General features: G+C 36.1%; 1 protein-coding gene across 1 annotated transcript in view; it reads right to left on the bottom strand.

Moving 5' to 3' along the window:
* LOC137029617 (collagen alpha-1(XXVIII) chain-like) overlaps positions 1–17,289 on the bottom strand; it is a 46,030-nt gene that overhangs the window by 28,561 nt on the left and 180 nt on the right. The window contains exons 2-11 of the mRNA XM_067399251.1: positions 11,337–11,887; positions 10,453–10,473; positions 6,301–6,360; positions 6,170–6,223; positions 6,058–6,084; positions 5,943–5,969; positions 5,788–5,832; positions 4,663–4,707; positions 1,894–1,947; positions 1,353–1,421 (exon numbers count right to left, since the gene is read on the bottom strand). Of these exons, the coding sequence (XP_067255352.1) occupies positions 1,353–1,421; positions 1,894–1,947; positions 4,663–4,707; positions 5,788–5,832; positions 5,943–5,969; positions 6,058–6,084; positions 6,170–6,223; positions 6,301–6,360; positions 10,453–10,473; positions 11,337–11,887 (953 nt within the window). The remainder of the gene's footprint in view (positions 1–1,352; positions 1,422–1,893; positions 1,948–4,662; positions 4,708–5,787; positions 5,833–5,942; positions 5,970–6,057; positions 6,085–6,169; positions 6,224–6,300; positions 6,361–10,452; positions 10,474–11,336; positions 11,888–17,289) is intronic.

The following is a 17,289-nucleotide window of genomic DNA, read 5'->3' as shown; positions in this document are numbered from 1 at the left end:
CATATTAAAACCTCTGGAACAGGAAAGTACCTCATTGTAACATATATTTAAAGCCTCCAAATCACAGCATCCAATAGAAATAGAAAAGAAAAACCACAATTGAGATCTCTTTTATATATTGAGATCTCTTTTATATATCTCAATCATTTCTCTTTTGGCAGCAATGAGATTAAATCGAAAGCAAATTAATACATTAATTTTCCTCTACATGCTAAAAAAATGCTGGGTTAAAAACAACCCAATTTGGGTTGAAAATGGACAAACCCAGTGATTGGGTTGTTTTAACCCAGCGGTTGGGCTAAATGTTTGCCCAACCTGCTGGGTAGTTTTATTTAAACCAACTATTATTTAAAAATTCCTATATGGCTAGCTTAAAATGAACCCAAAATAGTTGGGAAATTAAAAACCAGATGCAATTAGAGGCAACAATAATAGACAAAAGGTGAATGTTTATTAAGCTTTACACTCTAAAAAATGCTGGGTTGTTTCAACCCAAGTTTGGGTCAAAAATGGACAAACCCAACCATTGGGTTACATTTTTTAATGCATTTTTTAACCCAACGGTTGGGTTTGTCCATATTTGACCCAAATTTGGGTTAAAACAACCCAGCATTTTTTTAGAGTGTAATATTTTATTAATATAAATTTAATAGTTTAATAGTTTATTAATATAAGTGTATTAATAAGCAATTTAATAAATGTTTATTGTTTAATAATTATTCATTGAACATTAATAAATGTTCGTTTCCAACATACTTTGGGTTGATTTTAATTAAGCAATACAGTCATTTTTTAACAATAGTTGGTTTAAATAAAACTACCCAGCAGGTTGGGCAAACATTTAACCATACCGCAGGGTTAAAACAACCCAATCGCTGGGTTTGTCCATTTTCAACCCAACTTGGGTTGTTTTTAACCCAGCATTTTTTGGAGTGTAGAGACACTGTCACCAGTAATTTCACACGTCTCCTCAAATCTGTGCCAAGACACTGAAGTCTTTAGTTAAAATGTAAGAGATCTTCAATTAAACTCAAACATTTCTCATTAAAGTCTAAATCTTACTGCATTTCAATAACTGTCGTATTTGTTTCCATTTTTCTTTCTCCTCTAATTTTAGAAGAAACATCCAAAACTTAGTCTAAAATCTGAGACTTAAAAAAAAAGAGCAACATCTGAATGATAAATGTTCCTCAGGGATTGTACAGAAACAACAGTAATGCCTGTAATGTTTACACTACCGTTCAAAAGATTTTTTAATGTTTTTGAAAAGTGTCTTATGCTTACACCAGGGCTGCATTTATTTGATAAAAAATAAAGTACTTTGAAATATAAAAACCAGCTGAAAAGTTTACCTTTGGACCAGGGAATCCAATTCCATTATGTCCTGGTGGACCAGATGCACCAACCGGCCCTGGATCACCCTAGGAGTAAAATGTAGGTCAGTGATTCATTTGGACATCATCTCCACATAAATTTAAAATTCACATAAATTTAAAGATGATATATTTGCTGTTCAATACTATAAACCTCATTAATCTTGGATGCATGTCGCAATACAACTTTTAGTATTAACATCCTACTATTAGCGTGAGGTACTGTATGGTGAAATGGTTCAGTACACATTTTGATCACCCAACGCATTCTCTCATGTATGTTCCAAATGACATTTACAGAGCATAAAGGCACCCCTTGTGTCTGGCAGTTTAGGGGTTTTTGCATTTGAATGTGCTATTATATATTTGTCAGATTTTGTCAAAATCTGTGTTTAAACTGACATGGAAACATCCCTAAAATATCAGTTCTTTACCATCCAGACATCTGTCTCTATTTAAAATATCAAAAATATCAGTTACAGACATTTCACTGGCAAAGAAATGGATGATATGATCATACTTTGGGTCCTGCTCGACCCTCATGCCCCTGGACTCCTGGAGGCCCTTTCAAACCCTGGTAAAATAAAGAAGAAACATGTTAAGATTGGTCTTGCACTTTCATGCATTTTTTTTTAATCATTAATTTTTATTTTTATTTTTTTTTTTTAAATTAATCAGCCATATGCCTATTATAAACCATAGGTTGATATGGCACTTTTAGGCAGATGTAGATGCCTGTTAAACTGTGCTAATGTGGGTTCTGAAGGACCTTACCCAGTCAATCTGAGCTATTCAGTCTCTTCACTAATCCCACTGTACAAAATCACCCTCGGAAAAAGAAAACTATCCTGCCAGCTTGGATTCACTGCTTTACATGTTTACATTAGTTTAGGATTACGAGCGATCTGCCGATCACATTCCATAAGTGCAAAGCAGGGAAACAGCCATGGCCTGCCATGATCACCACATTTATGTGATGAGACAACGTTGTTTAAACGGCAAATGCACTCGTGCCCATCTGTTCGCCCATGGGTGTGCTGGTCTGAAAACGAGGTGTGTTCAGGTGCATTGTTGCCGTTTTGCTATTTTGAAGCAACTGAAAACGACTGCGCCACTGACCAACAAAAACCTGCTCTAAAGTCAATGCCGCAGTATTTTGTTTTTGTTATTTAAAGGGCGTGTTAGTAATATGCGCCTATACGCAGGTGCACAACACGCGTTCACTCTACTTGTTACACACACAGCAGCAAATAAAAGGATTACAGTGTAAAAGATTATTATTGTGTACATAAAGATAAAAATACCTACATGTCATAATGGATAGTCATTGCATGTATCAGAATGACCTATTTGCAGTAATGACGAATACAATTTGCTGATTATTTGACCAATCGTGGCAATACACATGTTTTTAAACTGACTCGTCAGGTTGAGGGTAGCTATATTCTGCCATATAAATAGCAATCCGGCATGGTGCAGGCACACCTGTCTTTTAAAGGGAATGGGAGATGACACTCTGATTGGTTTATTGGACATTACGCCCAAAACACACCCATGACTCATTAAGAGACTAGGTACAACCCTTTTGGATCATGCACCTTGCGTGCCGACCATTTTTTTTCCGTTTTTTAAATAATTTTAAATTGGCAAAAGTGGATTCGGACTCGTCCTAAGTGCACCTGTGACATGTACTTCAGACCACGTGCTTAGATCATTAAAATAGGGCCCAACATATAATAAGACTAATGCATTAAGTTTTTTAAATCTATTTATCTGTCTGTCTATCTTATCTATATCACTTTCTCACTTTTAGTGAGAAACAAATCACAGTATTCAAATGACAAGATCAGCCTTTTTAAAACTGCATATTGTACTACCGGTTTCTTTAGTCACATGACATTTGTTATTCTCACCAAATTATTTTTTCACTTCTTAAATTGTGATATTATACACACCTTTTTATATATATATTTGTATTTTTTCTGCATCTTTGAAAAGTTACATTTTATAAGTTAAAGTAAAAAAAAAATAGTGGCAGCAAAAATAACATTATAGTACTGCTATATAAATGTTATTTATTTAATTGTGTTTATAGTAATATAATTGTATGTATGGAGAAAATATACAATTATCATTTGTTTCATATTTTCAGAGAAATTAACACATATTGTACTGTCTAAGATTAATAAGATCACACAACTATTCATGATGTGTATTCATAAATACATAAATTAATGAAAAAGTATTAATAAAATTTAAGTCTGTATGAGTTCAATGTATCATTTTATTAATTCATAAAATAATTAATTGGAGGAATTTGTAAGAATTAATTTTTTCCAAACATTTTTGTGAGAGAAAATCTAATTAGAAAAAAAATTCGACTTTTTTAAAAATTATGCCTATGGTGGTCGAGAGAACTCAACATGCTGCCAGAGAGATTAATGCGCTCCAACTGAAGAAAACACCAAATAGAAAAAACACCAGCAAATTAACAAAACATCTTCATCAGTTTGACAACACATGTGCTGCAAATACTCACATTTATTTTGACCTGGTTTTAACCATTAATTAAGCATTATGGAACTTATTTCCATGAACCTTAAACATCACAGTTGTGAAAGTATGTTAGCCAGCTTACATAACATTTCACAACTAATTGTGTATTTCCTCAGATTATTTAGGCTAATAATATCCAAAAGGCCAAGGAATCATACAATCAGGATGTTAAAATAAACAAAAAACTCATCTTTCAGGTCATCAACAACACCACTGTAAGGGTAGACATTGAACAATAAGCATGTCCCAGGCAGGTTCTTCACTTGTTGGAGTCCCCTTGAAACATTTCCATTGTGGTCGGTATGTATTTGGAGTATTTGCAACATGTTTCTCTATTTGGTTGTTGTGAGTATTTTCAGCAGTTTCTGTATTTGGTTGCGTTGCGAGCATTTGCAGTGCTTTTCTGTATGTGGTTTTGTTGTGAGTATTTGCAGCACATGTGTTGTCAAACTTTTCTTAATTTGCTGGTGTTTTTTCTATTTGCATGTGTTTTCTTCAGTTGCAGCACGTTGAGCTCTCTCGGCAACCATACATAAGGGAATATACACAATCTTTAGGCCTACTTAAGAGTCTTACACAGATTTTTCACAGAATCAAATGAAATAATCAGTTATTAAATAATAATCATCAAGTGATAAAGAAATACAGTTACTGTTATGCATCATAAATTCAGCTGAAACCTGAAATGTGGCATATAATATGTCATGTAAAGAGGTAAATATTTATACAGTGCCTGCTCTCCTCTGGGGCCCCTCAGCCCTGGAGGCCCTTCAGCGCCCTGTGAAATGAAACATAAAATTGAATTAATCATATGTGACATATTTCAGAACAATAGTAAACTGCCCTAGGGGAAAAAAATAATATACTTAAGCACAATTTATTTGTATGTACTTTAGTATTACTAAATGTACTTGTGGCATGCTATAAATTGGTACACTTAAAGTCTGCTAAATTGGAACAACTAATTTTGTACTAAATGCATTTTAGTTGTCCAAAAGCAGTGCTGAAGTTCAACTAAAGTTGTATTAAATATACTTGTTTGTGCTAAAGTGGAACTATTCCAAGTAAACGCAAGTACACTTTAAATATACTCTTGTATTTAAGTTTTGAAATGCAGAACTCACTCAGCATAAACTTTTGAAATGTATTTTGGTGACATTAGAATTGCAATTCAATTACATTGTAAGAGAGCTGGACATACATTTACATTATACTGATAAAACACATTGCAATGGCATAGTGAACTTATAGTGTGCTAATGGCATTATAGTGTGCTTCAAATAGACTACAATAAAGTAATCTTTATAAATCAAGTTACAGCTTTAGAATATGCCTTTTACAGACAGCCTGAGCATACCAGTAACTTACTTATCCAGTGAACATCAGTGAGACAACGGGAACAGATGGGCTGGAATCGAACCCGGGTCGCACAAGAGCACTCGGCTTACCTGTTGCGCCACCACACATTTATAGACTACGCTAAACTGGTGTAACTTTGTGTTCTCTCTATACTGTATCAAGTACAGCTATAAGCGCACAGACATTATTAATGACAAAACAAATTATATGGAAGTCTTTTATATATGACGACATATATACTTGTACGAAAGTATACTTGTAATAGTTCCACTTTAGCACAATCAAATATATTTAAGTATATCTTTAGTTGGACCTCAACACAAAAATACTTCCAGTTTAGCAGACTTTAAGTATACCAATTTAGTATACTAAAAGTACAATTGCAGGTTATTTACATTAAGTATGCAAATGTAAATGCAATTGTAGTAAACTTAGCATAAAATAAATGCTTTTTTTTTTTTTTTTTTCAGTAGGGTGTACAACAGTTGAGAAGACTTACCGTATGTCCTTTTTGCCCTGGTGGTCCACAATTACCTTGATCCCCCTAAAACATGACTCAATATTATATATACTTAGGACAATACATGGAAATATTAACCAATTAATTGCAATAACCCAAATGCATATGCAGATGATAAAACTATGATGTTTCACCTTATCACCTTTGATCCCAGGTGTTCTCTGTGGATGAGGAACCAGGAACAGTGTTAGTCAGAGAATAAGTAGTAAGACAAAATGTATAAATTGACCATATGAAGATGTGATGTACCTCTGGACAGTTGATTCCTGTTTCCCCCTGTACCAATGAGTCAACAACAATAAACTACAGATCTAATCATCATAATTCCTTTAAACAAATATAGTATTTTTTTCACTCTCACCTTTGAGCCTTTTTGACCAGGTGATCCTCCATAACCTTGATCTCCTTTTTTACCCTAAACAAAATAGAGTTTTCCTCATAAATGACACCAGTGAGGGAAAATGGCCTCAATTCCATGCGAGTGATACTCACAGGAGGTCCTGGAGGACCCTGTTCACCTTTCTCACACAAACAAAACGGTGGTCGTGGGCACTGACAAGAGAAATACAACCAACAGGTAGTTTGCAATCAGCATTGTTCAAGTTGAGTAATCATTTTTGGTGTGAAATGCTTTGAGAGTGGATATGCTTTGAATAAAGTTGGGCACATTTATACAGGGGTGGACAATGAAACTAAAACACTGGCCATTATAGTGTTGGAGGTTTCACACCTATATATATGCGCAGCCTCATGGCCAATCTTCATTGATTTTACGTTCCATCAGTAAGAGCAGGGTGTGAAGGTTGAATTATCAGAGAAATAGCACAGCTGTACATAAAATATTGCAATTCACACAACATAATTGGAGTCATATCAGAGATCAAAAGAGATCTCATGGCTCATCTGTGAACAGGACAGCAAGTCATTTTGGTGTATCGAGAGCTATGGTATCCAGGGTAATGTCAGAATACCACCATGTACTGTCGGATGAAAAACATTCAACAGGAGTAAGTGTCGATGCAAGAGGAAGCTGTCTGAAAGGGATGTCCAGGTACTAACCCGGATTGTATCCAAAAAACATAAAACCACAGCTGCAGAATTAAATGCGCACCTCCTGTTTCCACCAAAACTGTTCATCTGGAGCTCCACAGAGTCAATATTCATGGCCGGGCTGCTATAGCCAAATCTTTGGTCACTTGTGCCAATGCCAAATGTTGGTTTCATTGGTGGAAACAGTGCAAATCTTGGGCTGTGAACAATGTGAAACGTATTGTTCTCTGATGAGTCCACCTTCACTGTCTTTCCTACATCCATGGGAGTTACGGTGTGGAGAAACCCCAAAGAGGCTGAACACCCAACTGTTGCTGCCCAGAGTGAAGCACGGCGGTGGATCAGTGATGGTTTGGTCTGCAATATCATGGCATTCCCTATTGTGCTTGATAAGCGTCACTGCCAAGGACTACCGAACCATTCTGGGTGACCATGTGCACATAATGTTTCAAACATTGTACCCTGAAGGGAGTGCCGTGTATCAGCCTGATAATACACCAATACACACAGCAAGATAGAATGCTTTGATGAACATGAATGTGAAATTGAACATCTCCCATGGCCTGCACAGTCACCAGATCTAAATATTTCTAAAGGCCAGAACACACCAAGCCGACGCCGACGAACTAGTGTCGACGAAAGCAGACTGCGGGGTTTGCTCACGTCGGCAGCGTCTGTGTCCAAAGTTGCCCTCTCACACCAAACCGACGCTAAACAGCCGACGGCCAAGCAGCACGTCAGTTCTGCGCCTGCGTGAGATGAAATGCCTTTCTGAAACAGGAGGCGGCAGTAGCTGAACAGCCAATCAGAATGATCAAATGGCCCGACGGACCGACGAGCGCCAACGCCGATTCAACATTTCGAATCGGCCGAAAAAAGGCCGACGAGGACCAACTTCAGCCGACGGTGCGGAACACACTGAGAAAACTTAGTCGGCCGACGAAGAAAAACTGCCCGACGGCCGACCGTCGGCTTGGTGTGTTCCTGCCTTAAGCCACTTCAGAGTATATTGGAAAAGCATGTCAGAAAACATTTTCCTCCACCAGCATCACACAGTGACCTAGACTCTGTTCTGGAAGAGGAATAGCTCAAAAATCCCTCTGGCCACTGAAGGATTTGTACAGTATCTGTCATTCCCAAGATGAATTGATGCTGTATTGGCCACAAAAGGAGGCTCTACACCATACTAATCAATTATTGTGGTCTAAACCCAGGTGTTTTAGTTTCATTGTCCAACCTGTGTGTATATAACTTTATATAAAGAGCTGGGCAATAATATATTTACATTTTGAGACAAAAAAAATCAGGCGGTTGAGATTTGCTATATTGTATATATGGCTTTGAGTAAGTGCTTTGAGTTTACTGCATGTATGCGGATAAAGTTGGATACAATATATATCCATCTTTATGTGGATCTGTACAATTACAATTACAATATTATTTACATTTTTGTGCCAATATAAACGATCATGCAGCTGAGATGTGCTATATAGTATTTGTTGTTTACATAAGTGTACTGTATCTGGGTAAAGTTGGATATACTTATAGTAGTTTTGCTGTAATGCAATGACATTCGGAGATGGTTGCAGACTAAAATGTCTGAATACTTTGAGGGCCACTCTTTTTGATGGTTCAGTACTTACTTCATTCTCTGCGATTATTTTCTAGGGGGAAGTAATGAAAAGAGAAATAAGAATTAGGACACAAATCTATGACAGTATCAGTACAAAACAAGTCCAATTTACTGCCAAACTGCATGATATGTGGAAAGCTTTATAATGCATTTCTGAGAGACCCGTATTGTGTGATCACAGACAGTGCTTGACATTTTGTGAGCGGCAGACCCTTTCTTCTGTGTTCATATGGAAAATCCCTCACACACAGATTTGATTCACCCACTGATGTGTGGACCACGCTTCAGGATAGCAGACCATACGCTATTTGGATCTCAAACCCTCACAAATATAAACTTTTAGAGCATCCATTTTCAGACCCAAAATAACAGCTAGGCTGTAAAAAAGAAAATAAATTTTGTCATGCAGAAACAGAAAATTGTAAGTGGCATGTTTCTTTGCATTTGCCAAGATGTTTTGAGCAATTATTAGCATGTTGCAGCCCACGTGCATTAGAGTCAAATCAAGTTATTGCGATTAATCGCATCTAACATAAACTTTTTTACATAATATATGTGTGTGTGTATTACTATATTTATATATGTGTATATAATCACATATAATATTATGATACACACACATATTATGTAAACACAAACTTTTATGTTAATGCGATTAATTGCAATAAATCTGTAACGAGGCGTCACTCGAAGTGGGATCCATAAACAGGCTTTTATTAGAATCGTGGTCAAACAGGCAATGGTCAGACACCAGCAAACACAGTAACAGAGAGCAGACACAGTCGTGGTCAATAAACAGGCAGTAGATCAGGGCAGGCGGAGAACAATCACAGATCAGAAACAAAGCAAATAGTCCAAAAGGCAGGCAGCAGAGAATCATAAACAGCCAGGAAATACAGGAATAAATGCTCAGAAATGCAAACCGTTGTAATACAAGACCTCGCAAAGAGGAATGGTGAAAAATCAGTTTATATAGGCCAGTGAATGAGCTGCAGCTGAGCAATGTAATGCCAGATATGGGGCTGATGGGAAATGTAGTGTGTATGTCTAAGGGTCAGTATTCAGGTGAGGGAGCCCTCTGATGGCCAGAGGAGGGAATCACAGAGTTCGTCTCTGTGACAAAATCGATTTGACAGCACTAATTAGAATATTGGTTGCTAAAATATTCTGGGTAGTTGCTAGGTGATTTCTTATTGACCCAAGTCACAGGTGTGTGTTTATCAGCATTTTACATCAGCTTGAAACATGGAATTAGAATGATCTAAAAATCTATTTAATGTACATGGTTTTAAATGTACAGTGAACCATGCAGTGCATTGAAACCAGAACTAAGTGTGACCATCAGCAAAGATCACATACTAATTAGCATTACCTGGTAGTATGCTAATTAGCAAAATCATTGAAAAACTATTTTCCCAAATGCATTTTTATTTTTAATGTGTTGTATCAAAATAAAATTGAAATAAAAAATATATTACTAATTGTAAGTAATATACGGTAAAATATAGTTCCGGTACCTGATTCTGATTGGCTGAGCCGCGTTCGAAGCTGTTGTAAATTACTCTACAAACTAACACCTGTGACCTAATTAAAATAAATACTTTTATGGACCAACCGTTTTATAAAAGTGATAAGCCCCAAGAAGTGGTTTGCATTAAATTTTGAAAAGCTAAATTGTGTTATTAGGCACGATATATATAAATGTAAAAAAATAAATACATAATAATAATAAATTATAATCATATTTTCATACTTTGTTCTGTTGCACAAGGTGATTTTGTGTGTTTGCACTGAAGCCCATGGAATCATGATTTAATTTGATTCAAAATGCAAAATGCTGATGTATCTTAATAGTAACTGAACCCTGCGGCTCGTGACGACACATTGACGTCCTAAGACACGAAATGATTGGTTTGTGTGAGAAACTGAACAGTATTTATATCATTTTTTACCTCTAAAACACCACTATGTCCAACTGCCCTCTACATCCGGTTGGTGAGGTCAGAAAACACGTTCTGATGACGGAAGTGATGTCTCGTGCTTAGCTTCAATGAGTGCTAGAGATCACTTCTGTTGTTAGACCTCACACACCGGATGTAGAGGGCAGTTGGACATAGTGGTGTTTTAGAGGTAAAAAATGATATAAATACAGTTCAGTTTCTCGCACAAACCGATCATTTCGTGTCTTAGGACATCAATGTGTCGTCACGAGCCGCAGGGTTTAATTTGGATTTGTCTGTGCCAAGTTTTTTTACTCTTTTAGACGAAGTTTCCATTGCCATGCATTATACGACTGACAGACGGCAATGGTTGGAGTTAAAAATCATCATTTGTGTTCTACTGCCCTGGGGGTAAGCAGATAAACATCAAATTTTCATTTTTGGGTGAACTATCCCTTTAATTGTGCTATTTGTATGCATCTTTCACTTCCAATTTTTAATCTATCATTTTTTTGTAACACTTTACAATAAGGTTCATTAGTTAAACAGTAATGTATTAACTAACATGAACTAACCATGAGCAATACATTTGTTACTGTATTTACCAATCTTCGTTAACTTTAGTTAATGAAAATGAGTTGTACAGTTGTTTGTTCATGTTAGTTCACAGTGCATTAACTAATGTAAACAAGATTTTAAGAATGTATTAGTAAATGTTGAAATTAACATTAAAGATTAATAAATGATGTATAAGTGCAGTTCATTATTAGTAGTTCATGTTAACTAATGTAGTTAACTGTGTAAAGTGTTACTATTTTTCTTATAATATGATGATTAGTATGAATAATTATGATGTCTGATCTTGCTAAACCTAACAAGCCTGAGAGATGAACTGAATGCCTCACGAGCTGCTGCAGGAGCCGTTCTTTCAGTTTGGGGTCAGTGAGGCTGTGGGAGTACTGCTGGGCTGGGCTGCTCGCTATGTCCCGCAGTTTGGCACTGTTCACGTTGTTCTTTGATAAGCTTATTGTGAAGATCTTAATTTTGTGGTCTTTGGCTTCTGTGACCGCCCTCGTGATGTCAGGATTCCGCGGATGATCGCTGCCGTCGGTCATGAGGAGAGCCACCCGAACACTCTGCTCCTTGGTCTCGCTGGTGAAGAGCTGAGTGGCGTTGGATATGGCATATGTCGTATATGTTCCATGACCGATGTAGGTGGCATCTGTCAATCTGCTCAGGAACAAGTCAAGTTTCTGCCAGTCCCTGAAGCGATGGTCAATATGCACTGAGCTGCTGTAGGAGATGAGCGCCAAACGAGTCTTCAAATGCCAGTCAGACACCTCCATCACCTGCATGCTGAAGGAGCGCACGAATGCTTTCTCTTCCTTAAACCGAAAGCCATTTGCACTCTCTGAGCTGTCCAGGATGAATGCGATCTCTAGTGGACATCTTAACTCTGAAATGAAAGAAGCCATAAACTCTTTACACATACCATATTAGGCTATATACAAAAATAAAGGTTCTTAAAGGGATAGTTCACCGAAAAATGAAAATTCTCTCATCATTTGCTCACCCTCAAGTTGTTTCCTGTATACATTGCTTTGTTCAGCTGTACACTAAGGAAGATATTTGGAAGAATGTTTGTAACCAAGCAGATCTCGTCTCCCATTGATTATTATAGTAGGGGAAAAAAATACTCAATGGGTAGTCAATGGGGGGTAAGATCTGCTTTGTTACAAACATTCTTCCAAATATCTTGTGTGTAGAGCTAAACAAACATTTATACAGGTTTGGAACAATTTGAGGGTGAGTAAATGATGATCATTTTTCAGTGAAATATCCCTTTAATGGCATCGATGGATCCTTTGGAGCCTTTCAGTTACAAAAAAGTTTCTTTGTAGTGGAAAATGATCTTTAGATTATTAAAATGTAGTTCATACTGACAAAAAAAGTTATTTAAAAACTGTGTGCATTAGAAAATGGTTGTTCAGTGGCATCACTGGGAAAACCGCCTTGTGGAACCTTTATTTTTAACCCATTATAGCCTAACATACACTCTAAAAAATGTTTGGTTAAAAACAACCCAAGTTGGGTTGAAAATGGACAAAACTGGGTTGTTTTAACCCAGTGGTTGGGTTAAATGTTTGCCCAACGTGCTGGGTAGTTTTATTTAACCCAACTACTGATTAAAAATGACTATATGGCTGGCTTAAAATGAACCCAAAATAGGTGAGAAATTAAAAATCAGACACATAATTACTAGAGGCAACAATAATAATCAAAAGGTGAACATTTATTAATAAGCAATTATTAAATGTTTATTGTTTATTATTCATTATCTTATTAATAAATGCTCATTAAACATATTAATAAATGTTAATTTCCAGCATATTTTGGGTTCATTTTAAGTAAGCAATACAGTATTTTTTATGAAACAGTTGAGTTAAATAAAACTACCCAGCACGTTGGGCAAACATTTAACCCAACCACTGGGTTAAAACAACCCAATTGCTGGGTTTGTCCATTTTCAACCCAACTTGGGTTGTTTTTAACCCAGCATTTTTAGAGTGTTAGAAATAATAGCCAGAAATATATATATTTTTTATGGAACAGTTTATTGTGAACGCTTGTTTCCGCTACTGAATAAAAAAAGGTATGTGACTTTTTATATCACATTTCTAACTTTTTTTCTCGCAATTGCGAGTTATAAAGTCAGAATTGAGAGATAAAAAGTCGCAATTACCTTTTAAATTGTTTTATTCCTTGGCAGAAACAATCTTCCATAGTATATTTAGTATATATCCATAGTACATTTTTAGACAAATGTTCAATGCATATGGTTTTTTTTTTTTTTTTTTTTTTTTTTGAGTATTTGTGCTGCAAAGATAACAGCTGTCATTTAATAGCTGACACTTGTAACTAGTTTGAATCACATTTTGAACACGCAGGCTTAAAAGAACTCCAAGATACAGAAATGCTGATATTTAAATGGCCAAACAGTAATATGTAATTTGACAGCTTGTAATGTAAATCAGTGAGATTTATAATAGTACAACAGACTAATAAAATGTATTTATCAAAGTAATAAAATGCATATAATATGTCTTAAGATGATATTTCAACGCTCTGTAGTTCTTATTGTGGGGGCAAAACTTATAATGCAATACAAAATGAAGATGTTTATGACTGGAATGAAGGTTTATGGCTGGCCAAGTGCTTTAGGAGCCGGTTTATATTAGAAAAGCTTTCCAGCGCGAGAGGATAACAGATCTACACGCGAGGAAACGGGAGCCCGCGAGCTCATTTTCGCGTGTAGATCTGTTATCCTCTCGCGGAAGTGATTTACTGCGCGCGCAAGCATCAGTTGTGCGCTCGGTCATTATCGGTCTTTGTCAGACACGTGATTTTGTTGTGTGTGACGTCACCGCGGCGCCATATTTGTGGTATCCCTGCTGACTGTGAGAATGAAAGAGATTACACGAGTTGAGATAACAAGCAAATAACTCGCAAATATGAAAAAGCACAAGAACAAAGTTAAAATTTCATATCGCGATAAACTCACCAAAGATGCCAGGGACCGTTATTTGGAGAAATTTCCATCCATTCATAACATAGATCAGTACGAACTGACTGCAGTAAGTTGGAGTGCTACTGACCCCGCATTGCTACTTAAATCATCATACTTAAATATTGTTAACTGTCTTGTTTATGGCATAAACGCATAGTGAACAATTTAAAAACTATAAATCCCTCGAAGCTCACAGATATTTCACTAATGGGTGCAGGATTTATTTATGTTCTGAAGGAAGGACTGCGATAACACAGTATAGTAACGATAATGATGATGATTTCGTGTTAACTACCGTATATAACAAGTGCATGATTAAGGATGGTTTAGTGTTATCAGGAAGAATTTTGAACTAATACTACCCTTTTTTTCATGCATTTTTTTTTCTTTATTGCATTAAGTACATAAACCAATGTATAACACTATAAACATTGTTCCAATAAACAAGGCATCATCAGAGATGTATGTAGAATTTAATAGTGTATTTTATTATAGTACATTCTGATATAGTATACCTTTTAGAGCCAAAATAATTTGTAAATTACTGTCCTCCATCTACCTCTGTGTTGTCTGGGTCAATGACATTATGAGTCTTTTTTTTTGTCCAAAAGCCTTAATAATAATAAAAACAAAGATATGTCATGCAAGTTAAATATCTGATTTACAGATTGTGTATATTATTAATTATCCTATTAATACTATAAGTGCATATAACATAAATCTACAAATCACCCTGAAAAATTTTATTATACATGCTTTATTGTTCATGCAAGACTGGATAAAGCATCAGCACATTTTTACACTACAATTCTACAAAAGATTCAAACATGCGCAGAGGCACAAAAAAAAAAAAAAAATTGTAATAACGCCATAAAGGTTCCCAGGTTTGGCAGACCCGTATAGTACATTAACATCATCATCTCCAAAACAAACATCAGACATCCTGTACATATCAAGTCGGTTTACTTCTGCACATGCAGATCACCATCTCCTCCAGCCTCCTGCATCTTCTCAGTGTGAAGATGATCACTCTCTCCAGCCTGATGGACCATAGTGTTAGCTGACTGACTTGGGTAAAGTTGGTTTTATATTCGCACATCCGTATTCAATAGCCTTGTTAATCACACTAAACTGGACATTCAGTGGACATTCACAAGTAAATATGTCATTAAACAATACTTGCCTATTTTGATCGACTGTGAAAAATGTTATAAGTTGACAATCGTTGGTTGTCAATATCATGTCGCTGCTTAAAATTCGCAAACATTAATTTATTGCATATTTATTGGAAAGTCTCAATTTATCAGAAGTCTGAATGTGCAAATATAAAACCAACTTTACCCAAGTAGCTGACTGGATTGTTTTTCCTTACGTCTGTGTGTGCATCTCAATCAGCTCTGAGCTCTTGAATCAGTATATTGTGTATACAAATTTTGTGACTGAGACCGTCCTGATCAGTGCCCTAACTAATGAACTAGGGAGCTGATTGAGACACAGCCTGTGTTTAATGCTGATGTGGCCTTAATGTAGGGAGGGATGGTGTCCAGTTGGGGTCAGTCTCCATAATCTTTAAGCAGGCTGATCTGCAATGAAATGAAAAGGTCCACAGACCACAGCTGTAAAAAGTAGTCAGAAAATAAGAATCAGTATATGGATACAGAGCAAAAATGTCGTACCTTAAGTATGAAAATGCTGTAGCAAAATTAAGTAAAAAATGTAGACATATTCAAGTAAAGGGATTCAGTTTAAATTGACTTGTTTCATAGCACATACAATCCAAAACAATGCGTTGCTATAACGTTTTCTACTTTAGAAAACAGAAACCTCTAACTTACCTTTGTGAAATGTAGAAAGCAAACATACATGAATGGAGATATCTTGACGAAAGTGATGTCTCACCGCGGCAACCCATGCGATCCGGCGCCTCTGTTATTGCCTCTACATACTCTCCGTACAGCCTTTTTTCAAGTAGGAAACCGACTAAATCTAATCTCGTAGTAAAGTTTTTGACATTTTCTATCGTGGGACAAATTATTGCAGCTTTTCACACAACAAAAGTGTGCCATTTTTACAATGAAAAGTAGCCAAGGAAGAAACAACTCTGCACTGATACAGAGATTGTTTGGATACCTCAGAAATGGCGGCGACACCCATAATGCACTTCGGTTTTCACGAGTGTGACGTCACCTGACAAAGACCGATTGGCATTATAATGCCGCCATAGTTAAAGCTAACACATAAACCCACACATTTTATGAAGAAGTTGCACTTAAACTTAACGAATATATGCATATTCCTTCGTTAATCTGACAGTTTTGAAAGCCTTCGCGTTCATGCAGCAGTTTCCACCGTTACCACTGAAACCACTTTGCGTTCCACCTTCTCGTGCGCATGGAAAACTATTGAAGATGTTGATAATTTATAATAACTGATGTTATTTAATGATACTTTAGATAGACTGCACTTTGTAGATTACTTTAACGAAAACAACTGTTTTGCATAACGTGCCATGTTTGCTGTTCTCGCATTTACGAGACTTTGGCCAGAGCCAGAGCCATCTCTCTCTATGGCTCTGACTTTGACCAGCAGATGTCGCTAGCGTGCCACGCTCCGCTGCTCTGCGCATGCGTAGTGGTTTCTCATTATTATGAGAAACGAAGTCATTATTATGAGAAAGTTTATCATTATTATGAGAAACTAAGTCATTATTATGAGAAAGTTTATCATTATTATGAGAAACTAAGTCATTATTTTGAGAAAGTTTATCATTATTATGAGAAAGTTTTTCATTATTACGAGAAAGTTTCTCATTATTATGAGAAAGTTTCTCATTATTATGAGAAAGTTTCTCATTATTATGAGAAACTAAGTCATTATTACGAGAAAGTGTCTCATTATTATGACTTAAAGAATCATATTTTTTTACTTTACTGTGGCGGAAACGGGCTTCCATAGCAACAGGTGTTTCAGCACTTTTGATCATGCAGATAATTTAGAGAACTTAGAAATGTGTGAATCAAATATGATACATTGGGCTTTTTTAGAGTGATATATAGGGTCCAAAGTCCTGAGACCACTAGTGAAAATGATTTTATTTGGCCTGTTTTCTACTTGAATCTAAAAATTCTTATTACAAATTAAAGCCTATTATCTGCATAACAATTTTGAGTGAAAAGTTAATGAACTTCTGGACCCACACAGTAGAACAGTCTCCATTTAATCTCATTGCTGTCTTGGAGAAACAATTGAGATAGTAAAGATATCTAACTTTCACTTTTGTACATGCAAGA

This window comes from Chanodichthys erythropterus, chromosome 2, assembly GCF_024489055.1.
Source record: "Chanodichthys erythropterus isolate Z2021 chromosome 2, ASM2448905v1, whole genome shotgun sequence".
NCBI classification, from domain to species: domain Eukaryota; kingdom Metazoa; phylum Chordata; class Actinopteri; order Cypriniformes; family Xenocyprididae; genus Chanodichthys; species Chanodichthys erythropterus.
This window is presented reverse-complemented; position numbering and strand designations above follow the sequence as displayed.